Genomic DNA, 10,859 nt, shown 5'->3' with positions numbered 1-10,859 from the left:
TTTCTCTGTATAGCCCTGGCTGTCCTGGAACTCACTTTGTAGACCAGGCTGGCCTCGAACTCAGAAATCCGCCTGCCTCTGCCTCCCGAGTGCTTAGATTAAAGGCGTGCGCCACCACGCCCGGCCCGGCTCCCGGCTCTTTTGTGGTAACTGGAGTATTTTTCTTCACGTCTCAGGAAACGATCAGCAGAGGAAGAACCATCCACCAGCACTGCCACTCCCACGGCCAAGAAAAGGCCCAGTCGGGGCTTTGGGGACTTCAGCTCCTGGTAGCAGCAGGCTGGCCTCAGGGATCCTGGTAGGGGTGCAGGGCTGTGGGTTTCTGGGTCTGTCCCTGAGCTTTCTGCCCTTGCCATCAGTTTGGGCTATGAGCCAATAAACCTGTTGCTCAAGACCTGGGTCCAGTTTGAACCCCTGGGACTCCTGGCATCCCCACCCTCATCTGGTGCCATGGTCTCTGCCTCAGGATGGCTGTGTGCATATTCAATACATTTCTTGACCAGTGCTGCCACCTATGTGTCCTGTTAAAAATGGAGATTTTCCAAGGCGCTCCTATAGTCAGTCCCAGCATTGAGAATACCAAGACCAACCCTGGCTACATAGGGAGCTGATCTCAGAGAGATTTAGATAAGGAGATTGAAAATGGTCCTCACTCAGACCCTACCGAGTCTGGATCCTGAGGCAGGAGCTTCTTCTCCCAGGCTATCGTGATGGGGTCTTATGGTCTTGACACCACTTCCACAAAGCACTTGTACTCCCTTGCTTGGGACAAGCATGTCTATTGTCCTGTCTACTCCGTCGCCTACCTTTCTGCATCCATGATGGTGACCTGCTGAGCCCAGTTAGTATGTGCTCTTATGAGAGCCAAAGGCCCTTACAAAGAGGTGGCTTCCAAGCCGGGCGTGGTGGCGCATGCCTTTAATCTCAGCACTCGGGAGGCAGAGGCAGGCGGATTTCTGAGTTCGAGGCCAGCCTGGTCTACAAAGTGAGGTCCAGGACAGCCAGGGCTACACAGAGAAACCCTGTCTCGAAAAACCAAAAAAAAAAAAAAAGAGGTGGCTTCCTTCTGACTTCTCCTGACCAGTCACCTACTCATGTTTTGAGACAGTCTGTCTGCATACCCTTGGCTGTCCTAGAAGTCACTATGTAAGACTAAGTTGGCTTTGAACTCTGAGAAGGATTAAAGGCAGTCGCCACCATGCCTGGCTTACCAACTTTTGATTCTAGGACAGTTGTCATTGTGTATGCTGAAAAGGCCTTGTTGGGCCCACATGTCCAAATCACTCACAGCCACCTGCTCGTCACAGCGCTTTGCTCCCCGGGGACCTTTCCACAGCTGATTATCAAGTGTGGGCAGATTCCCCCTGTGGAGGCAGTGTCATGTCACTGTGTTCTCTGTGACTAAGCACTGTCCTTAGAGTATGCCACACTACATTGTAACTTAGGCTTGACTTTTTACCCCAAACCTTGAATCCACAAAATCTCCAAAGTTCTTGGTTCTGGGATGTAGCTGGTACCTGTTTATATTTCTGATGTTAAAACCATAGGCCTTTTGTATTTCTGGGAGTCTGCCTTGCTCTACTGCCCCCCCCCCCCTTCCAGCTGCTGTTGCATGATCTCAGGGTATGACTGCTGCTCACCCATGGCTGTCCTTGACACTTCTCCAGCCTGGTACACTATAGCCACCTGCCTGGGATGGCAGTTCACACGCCAGACTGCATTGCCCTTCAGCCTGCTTTCCTATACACCTCTGTTGACTCATCTGGCTATAGGCAATGATAGGTCACAGTGTGGGGCTAGATAAGAGTGGAGGCAGGAGGATCGTCTAGGCCACACAGCAAGATCCTGTCCTCTACAGTAAAAACAAGAAACAAAAGAGGCAGGTTATGATACCTTGTCTTAAAAAAAGAAAAAGTTAAACAGGGCAGAGTAGTAGCAGGGAGCTCTGCATGGAGAGGCTGCTGGTGCCTAACTGTGTTCTCTCACTCTTCTCAGGCCACTCACAAGCTACTTACTACAAGGCGGTGTCAGAAGCATCAGGACCCCAGAAGCCCTGGGTTCTCAGTGGGCTCTGAGACCCTGATACCCTGATCCTTTGCTCCTAGTGGATGCTGCAGGAAGGAACGTGGCTCGCCGCCGCCCCCATCTCCGCCCCCACCCCCACTCCGGGAACCTTGCTGTGTGACAGGAGCTTTATTTTATACCTCCCACGGATACGCCACAGGGGGCTGACAGCTTTGGCTAGGAGACAGGGAGGCCAAGGCGCTCTGTTCGCTCGAGCTTGCTGGTCCTGCTGCTCATGGTGAACTCCGTGTGGCTTCCACAGCACTGCAGTCAGCCTTGCTCAGCAGCCGACACCTGTCCCCAGGGCAGGCAGCTGTGTCCTCCTCTCCTGTCCTCCAGCACAGAGGACAGATCACCAGGGCTTGCATTTCCATGGGTCGGTTGTCTACAGCTTAAATGGTAGTGTTTTAGACAGTAAAGACACTTGGATTTTGAAAACTGCCTGATGAGCTCATCAGAAAATAAAGGACTTTTTTGAGGGGAAAAAAAAAATCTCGTTTCTGATCTTTTCAAATACCTGACAGATGCCATCAAGAATAAGCATTAAGGTATAAAAATACTATGTATACACTAACAAGACAACAAGGAAATAATCCACATTTCTAAAGTGGATTTATGACCAAAGTGGATTTATGACGCAAAGTGGCGTTTATGACCTGGTATCACCTCCCACTGTTCTGAAGGAAACATCTTTAAAATAGTAACAGAATGGTGCTGTTTAGAAATGTAAGGCGGTGAGACATTCAGTGGTTTACCAGCACGCCTGGTTGTGGTCTTGCATCACTTACCCTGAAGCCAGCTCATGGTTAGTTCTTTTGGTTTATATTTCACAGAAGGCCAACGCAAAATCCAAAAAAACCTTGATAAATGGTTTGTTTATATCCATTACTCCCCAATACAGGTAAGTCATATAGAGTACTAGCAAAAAACATTCCAGTCAGAGCTCTCACAAAAGACAATACAGAGTGCTCAGTTGAGGGGCAGATAGCACGCCCAGAGCATAAAGTCTAAATATAATCTTAGTATATACAGAAGACTTCTCCAAGACTGTTCAGCTTTAGTGAGGCATCTATAAGGATGTACTCAAGTCTCCCTTGCCTTCTTCCCACTGGGGAAATCCAGCCTCCCATGCCTCAGCCACCAAATTCCCACTCTGAAAAGTATTAAAAACTAGCCAGGTGGGCATGTCCAGTTTGAGCTGGCTGTTGACTAGTGTTCATTCCTAGATAAGGATGGCACTGAGCCTTGCCAAGGTCACACGGCTGCTTGTGCTGAGTTTCAGCACTTACCTTACTGGTAGAGTCACTTTGCTTTGCCAGCCTTAGTCTAGAGGGAAACAGGAAGTAGTTGGGAAAAAAGCAGCTTGGGCAGGACCAGCATTGCACAGGCATTTCCTGTATTATCAGGCTTCCAATCTTGGGCAAAGAAATGGCACCAAAATGTAGGTTTTGACGTGATCAGGAGTGCCTGTGCTGGCCAGAGGATCTGGGTTTAGCAGGTTTGGGGCTGGAGCCCAAAGGACTAGATAGAAACTGCTTTTTGACTACCTGGGTGTCTAGGGCAGCCGGTGTTATGGCTTTCCTGGAATGCTGCCTTTGCAGCTCCAGGGCTCTCAGCCTTCACAGGCCTACTTCCTGCCCTTCTGCCCTGGGGAGGGTACAAAACAATGAAACTTATCTGGGAATGGCTCTGGCCTCCACCCTCTCTGCAAATTGGCCACTCCTTATAGATGCACAGGAGTATGATGAGTTGTGACTTCAAATCTGAGAGCCTGGGCTTGGGGGATGGCCCAGATCCCTCCCTGTCAGGTCATGAGGTGATTCCAGGCAGAAAAGGTAGCTCCCATACTAAGCTAACGCTTCCTTCATCATGGAAAACACTCATGTTCTGCAGTTTCCCCTACTGGCTCTGGCCTCCGTATGCATAACTATTTCAAGTACATCCAGGGTATAAAGTGAAACCCTGCCTGTTGCTCTGTGGCAGGGACCAGCCCTACATTTTGAGCCGCTGTGCTGCCGCAGCACCAAGGGAGTCAGCTCAGTGGCTTAAGATGTACACTGAATGCTTGCTTCCTTAGCTTCTCTTCCGTGTTACCAGTGGCTGGTGTCAGTTTTTGGAGACATGTTTTGCATCTAAATCTGCTGACTACTTCTGGTAACTATGCCTTTGCTTGTGAGAGGGACCTTGCTTCTCGGCTTTGGGGACTTGGGCTTGGTGAGAACACAGCCAGGCATTGCAGGCGTAGGGTAAAAGAAAGTATTCACTAGGCAGGTGAGTCACCAGCTGGTCAATTCTTTCTCTAGAACTTAAGATGTTAGAAAAAGAACGCAGACTTCCAAACACGCACTGTACACGAAGGGGATTCAGATGGGCACCTTACCAAGTGGATAGCCTAGAGACACCTTCAAGTGTTGAGACTGGGCCGGCCTGTGAGGTTAAGTTCAAGACGCATTGTCACCAAGAAGCTAGATCTTCTGTAGACTCAGCTTTCATAAAATAGGATTCACACAGGAGTGGACCACTTCACTTTACCAGCCGTTGTCTTTGATCATGTGGGCAAGTTCAATAATAAATTTTCCTTCCTTGTATTTCTGACTGCTCTCAAAGGCATGTTCCTTGAGGGGAAAAGTAGAGAGGTTTCAGGACACGCTTACTTCCCTGCTTCACTACAGTCCTGGGAACAGTAGCATTATCTCTACTCATTATCTCTGAGCTGTGCACTGGCCCAGTGGGGTCCACGGGCCACATTTCACTAGGTGATGTATGTGGATGTTTCAGAGTAATAGAGGTGGTGGCACACAGGTGAAGTTGTGTGTGTGCACGCACACAGGCCAAGAGTTTGAGGTGGTGTTTTGACAGCCCTACATGTTTCTCTTAATGTTTTATTAGTTATTAGTATGGAGGGGCAGACGTGTACACATGTGTGGAGGTCAAAGCACAGCCTTTTGGAATCTTCTTTCACTGTGGGTCTGCAGATGGGATGCAGGACATCACACATCTGCAAGTGCTTCCCCTGCTGAGCCATCCCGCTGGCCATTTTATTTCACTTTAATTTGTTTTATGTGTATGGGCGTATCCGTGTATGTCTCTTTTGCATATGTCTGTGCATCATGCATGTGCAGTTCTCATGGAGGCCAGAAAACACTGGAACGGTGTGAACTGCCTACCTGATGTGGGTGCTGGGAATCAAACCTGGGATCTCGGACCCATCTTTCCATTCCCCTCTCCACTTTATTTCGAGACACAGTTTTTCATTGAGCCTAGGGTTTACTGACTCAGCTAGACTTACTCTGACCCAGTGATCTATTTCTGCTTCCTCACCACTAGGGTTATGAATGTACGCTGCCACACTTGGCTCTTTACATGTGTGACAGTGGTCTGGACTCATCTTCTTGCTTGCATAGCAAGCACTTTACTGACTGAGTCATCTTCCCAGCCCACAGCAGACCACTTATGAGAGTTTGACCATGAGGCTCCCTTAGCTATAGCATGAAGCCTGTGGAGATGTACCCCAGACACATTTGTCAGGGGATGAGGCCTGGCTGTTAGATACAGGCAAGTCCCAGCAGGGGTGGGGCAAAAATGGTGAGCAGTGTGCTGCAGTGCCTGCAGGGAAGACAGAAGAGGGACAACACGGCCAATCAGGTAAAGGGCTGGGCTTCCCAGAACCTAATGCTTTGTGGGGTTGTCTGGTCCTTTGCAGTTTCATGAGGAGTTTGGAAGACCAGATGGTCACAAATTCAAGGAAAGAAGAGGATGCTACCCTGACCCATGAGAATCCAGACAGGAGAAACCTGAATCAAGATGGCTAACTTAAAACAAGAAGCAGTGATCCCAGCACTCGGGAGGCAGAGGCAGGCGGATTTCTGGGTTCGAGGCCAGCCTGGTCTACAGAGTGAGTTCCAGGACAGCCACGACTACACAGAGAAACCCTGTCTCGAAAAACCCAAAAAAAAAAAAAAAAACAAGAAGCAGTGAACCTGGATTTCGGAAGAGACTGCCTTAGCAAATTAAGCAGATATTCAGGAAACACCTGACACCAGCCAGCTTCCAAGTGTGCACATCACAAACACATGCAAAAAGAAAAAGGCACAAAACAGGCCTCTGGCTGTCAGGATGCTCTATCATGAGAGAGCCAGGTGGCTTCTAGTAGAATCAGCTGAGGCAGAGGCAGAAATAGAAGGGCTTCCCCAAACACAAGTCCTCAGAACCACAGCGGCTGGAGTGGCTCTCAGGAGACAAGAGTGGGTGGCACACGGTCTAGTCTTTGCAGTAGAGGGGTCCTCAAACTCCAGGACTGGAAATAAGGCAAAGGCAAGAGTGGCAAACTTGTCATCTTTGAGATGTCAATCAATTTATGTATGGAGAGAAGCTGGAGACAGGCAGGCCAAGGTCTGAGCACAGAGCTCTGGGAGAGCCCGGGACTGCACTGACCCTTGTTCCTGAAGAGTGTCATGGTGGACAAGGTGTGCTCCGCCCTGTTCCAAGGAAACAACAGGAACTTGCAGTGTTTGTTCTGAGATAGAATCTTGTACCCCAGAAACTTCTGATCCATATGCCTCCACCTCTCAAATGCCTGCCCTTTTTTTTGTTTTGTTTTGTTTTAAATTGTGTGTTTACACATTTGTGTTCTGTGGTGCTTTCAATGGAAACCTGGCAAGAACTGGTTCTCTCTCCCTCCTATGTGCATCCAGCTTGGTGGCAGGGTGCTTTTACTCACTGAACACTGTGCCTTGCTCCACGACCAGTTTTATTCAGTTCTGGGGACACAACTCAGGACTTTATGTGTTCTAGAAAGCTTTCCCCCGGGCTGGTGAGATGGCTCAGTGGGTAAGAGCACCTGACTGCTCTTCCAAAGGTCCAGAGTTCAAATCCCAGCAACCACATGGTGGCTCACAACCATCCGCAACGAGATCTGGCGCCCTCTTCTGGAGTGTCTGAAGACAGCTACAGTGTACTTACATATAATAAATAAATCTTTAAAAAAAAAAAAAAAAAGCTTTCCCCTCTGAGCACCCACAGAATTTTAAGGACACCATCCCTCCCACGCCCAGGCACTCACGTATTTCCACCCGAGTGTGGTCTTGCAGTTCTCACAGTAGATGTCGGCCACTGCATGCAGCCCGGTTAGAAGGACTCTCTCCTCAGCGGGGCCGCAGCCCACATTCACCCTGTGAAGACACAGGGTGGCTGTGCTGGAGGTCTCCCTGCCCTTCCCCTCCCCCACATCATAAGTACACCAGGACAGACTCATCCAGGTCATCACAGGCTTTTTGGCTCTCCCACTGGCACTTTAGCAAGAAGGAAATATTTTTTTCTTTATAGGGCTTGGAATCAAACCTAGGGCCTCAACATGCTGAGCAAGCACTCTACTACAGAGCCAGCCCACCAAGGGAATCCTAAGGTGTCAGGACTGGAGGCTAAACTCTCAGACACAACGACTGCATCAGAAACACAGATGCAGGAGGCTAGGTTCTTCCCAGCTGATCATGGTGCTGACTGGTATGGCTCAGATACACGTTCCAGCCCTTATTCACTGAGCAGGCAGAGGGACAGAGGCAGACACACAAGTGACAGCATGTACTCACACAGAGTTGAAGAGGTAGGCTCGCCCCTGGCTTCCCTGAAAGGACTGCAAAGAAAGGGAGGAGGCAGTGTTAGCAGAGGCACCAGCAAACCCTTGGCAGCTCGGCTTTCTGGGATGCTGGAGGCGCAGGTGCAGTCACTTGGCTCGGGCCACCTGTCAACCCACAAGTGCAATTGCTGATGCCGTGTGGATTGGGCATCTGCTGGGACAGGTTATAAAAGCGCCATTCCAAGTCACAATTCTGCATCTAAACTTCATCATTGCCATTTTGCAATCATGTGCACAAGTTCACAGCAAACCAGAGCTGGCCCCGGGGCACACCTTCAGCCCCAGTTAGTCAAAAGGCTGAAGTATGGAAAATGCTTGAACAGTTAAAAGAGAAAAACCTGGTGAATCAGCCTTAAACAGTAGGCTCTGTAGGCTTAAGTGACTCCTCAGACTCTTCTCATCTCTCAGAAGAGGTATTGGATCCCACAGAACTGGAGTTAAAGGAGGGCGTGAGCCATCATGTTGCTGGGAACCCAATGCAGGCCCTCTGCAGAGTAAGCACTGAGCACTCGGGGCAGCTGAGCTCTCTCACCCCCTATGACTGACACCTTCTAACCTAATTCTGATGGCTCGCTATCTTCAAGAATTAGACAAGGTGAAGTTTCTTCACTTTAAAGATTTATTTATTATATGTAAGTACACTGTAGCTGTCTTCAGACACTCCAGAAGAGGGCGTCAGATCTCATTACAGATGGTTGTGAGCCACCATGTGGTTGCTGGGATTTGAACTTAGGACCTTCTGAAGAACAGTCAGTGCTCTTAACCGCTGAGCCATATCTCCAGCCCAAGTTTCTTCACTTTTTAAAATATTTATTTTATGTATGTGAGTTACACTGTAGCTCTCTTCAGACACACCGTAAGAGGGTATCTGATGGTTATGACCCACCCCATGTGGTTGCTGGGATTTGAACTCAGGACCATCTGTAAGAGCAGTCAGTGCTCTTCACCACTAAGCCATCTCTCCAGCCCCCGTTTCTTCACATTTTTACTGACATTAAAACAAAACGAAAACCCTAGCCTGAGCTGAACATCCACATCTATAATTCCAGTATCTTGGAGCTCCTTAAGTGGGGGCCACCTTAAGTTCATATTATGAGTCCTAGGCAAATCAGGGTTACATAGCTAGTCCCTGTCTCAGAAAAACTGAGAATGGCCTTTGAGGGCACTTATATTCAGGTGCACAATATTCTCACACAGACACATTCTTAAAATCTTGGAAGATGTTAAAAGCCAGGCGCAGGGCCAGAGAGATGGCTCAACAATTAAGAGAACTTGTTGATCTTATCAAGGACCCATGTTCAATTCCTAGCATCTACTTGGTGGCTCATAACTATCTGGTTGGGGATGGTGTCTGACACCCTCTTGTGCCTTCATGGGCACCAGGTATGTACAGACATGTAGATAGAACATGCAAAAATAACTTTAATTTTAAAAGGGCCAGATACGGTGGTGCACGCCTTTAATCCCAGTCCTTAGCCTGCAGAGGCACTTGGATCTCTGTAAGTTTCCAGCCATCTAGGGCTACAATATGACCCTATACAAAAAAACAAAACAAAAGAAAACAGAACACATCTACAAGCCGGGCATGGGGGCTGGAGAGTTAGTGCTGCACTTCAGAGCACTTGCTCTTGTAGAGAGCCCAGTTCCCAGCACCACGTGGCTCTCTACCATCTGTAAGTTCAGTCCTGCAGGGACCTCAGCTGGCACCAGGCAGAACACTCATCACATGACCTTTAAAAGTAAAAGCTAGGGCTGGTGAGATGGCTCAGTGGGTAAGAGCACCCGACTGCTCTTCCGAAGGTCCAGAGTTCAAATCCCAGCAACCACATGGTGGCTCACAACCATCCGTAATGGGATCTGGCGCCCTCTTCTGGAGTGTCTGAAGACAGCTACAGTGTACTTACATACAATAAATAATAAATAAATCTTAAAAAAAAAAAAAAAAAAAGTAAAAGCTAGTCATGGTTGCATAAACCTGTAACCTCGGTGCTGGGGAGGCGGGGACAGTGAATGCCTGGGGTTTGCTGGCCAGAAAGTCCCGCTGGTTCTGAGAGCTCAGGGCTCAGTGAGAGGCCTAGTCTCAGGAGATAAGGTGGCTCGTGAGGCCGAGCGCTCCACAAGTGCTCTGCCATTGATAATATTGATTTTAAAGTTTCATTTTCAGCTGGGTATAGTGATGAATGTCTTTAATCCCATTTAGGAGGCAGGGGCAGAAGCGCAGAGGGGCAGAGGCAGGTGGATCCTTGAACTTGAGGCCTGGTCTTCAGGGTGTGTTCAGGATGATAGCTACACAGAGAAATCCTGTCTAAAACTAACAAACAAGTTTTCAGCTTTAAAAGGAATAGCCCCTAAAGTGACTTTGTAGTTTGTGTCTGATCGCAGTACAGACAGTTGTGAGCTGCCATGTGGGTGCTGGGAATTGAACCCAGGTCCTCTGGAAGAGCAGCCAGTGCTCTAACTGCTGAGCCACCTCTCCACCCCCTTTATGTTCGGTTTTCCTGATACTCATGTCTAGACTCTGTGCACCCCCATCAGCATTGAATTCTTCCTCTGCTTGTACATTGTGCAAGCTCTTGGGTTTTCCACGGGGGCAGCTGGGAAGAGATGATGCAGGAGACCTACTCTGCAGTAGCATGAGTCACCGGAGGTAACAGGAACTGTGAGTTAACACCACAGATGTGTGAGACATACTGGTGCACACCTCCAATCCTCGGACTCTCGAGACAGAGGCAGGTGATCTCTGAGTTCAAGGCCAGCAATGGCGGTGTATCAAGACCATGGTGGGAAGGGCTTCCTCAGACCAGAGCACTCCTTGTTAAGTGACAAATATGGACCTGAGACTGGTGAGCTCTCATGGAGGTGGCTCTAGCGTCCAGTGTGCTGGGATCTACTTCCGAGGTGTGTGCACTGAGGCGTCCTGGCCTGAGCAGGAAGACGACTCAGAAGAGGAGAGTTGACATGGCTGGTGCTGTGCTTTGAGTCCTGAATGCTCTCCAAAGGCCCGCATGCCGGAGGCTGGGTCCCGGCAGTGCCGGTACTGGGAGCTGAGAGAACCTTAGGAGGCAGAGGCCAGTGGAAGGAAATTAGTTTACTAAGCAAACCTCCAAGGCTACTAGGACTCTGATCTCTTCCTTTTTTTTTTCTTTTTTTTTTAAGATTT

General features: G+C 49.0%; 2 protein-coding genes across 4 annotated transcripts in view; one reads left to right on the top strand and one right to left on the bottom strand.

Moving 5' to 3' along the window:
* Ppil2 (peptidylprolyl isomerase like 2) overlaps nt 1–2,556 on the top strand; it is a 24,566-nt gene extending 22,010 nt beyond the window's left edge. The window contains exons 20-21 of the mRNA XM_021184549.1: nt 177–298; nt 1,996–2,556. Coding sequence (XP_021040208.1) covers nt 177–273 — 97 coding nt within the window. The 3' untranslated portion in view covers nt 274–298; nt 1,996–2,556. The remainder of the gene's footprint in view (nt 1–176; nt 299–1,995) is intronic.
* Nucleotides 2,179–10,859, bottom strand: part of Ypel1 (yippee like 1) — an 18,042-nt gene continuing 9,361 nt past the window's right edge. For 2 of the 3 annotated variants that reach the window (XM_021184550.2, XM_021184551.1), the window contains 3 exons: nt 7,653–7,696; nt 7,127–7,235; nt 2,179–4,679 (listed from right to left, as the gene is read on the bottom strand). In XM_021184550.2, coding sequence (XP_021040209.1) covers nt 4,593–4,679; nt 7,127–7,235; nt 7,653–7,696 — 240 coding nt within the window. In that variant the 3' untranslated portion in view covers nt 2,179–4,592. The remainder of the gene's footprint in view (nt 4,680–7,126; nt 7,236–7,652; nt 7,697–10,859) is intronic. The other variant, XR_002379950.1, reaches the window with a different exon arrangement.

This window comes from Mus caroli, chromosome 16 (assembly GCF_900094665.2).
Source record: "Mus caroli chromosome 16, CAROLI_EIJ_v1.1, whole genome shotgun sequence".
In the NCBI taxonomy this organism is placed as follows: domain Eukaryota; kingdom Metazoa; phylum Chordata; class Mammalia; order Rodentia; family Muridae; genus Mus; species Mus caroli.
This window is presented reverse-complemented; position numbering and strand designations above follow the sequence as displayed.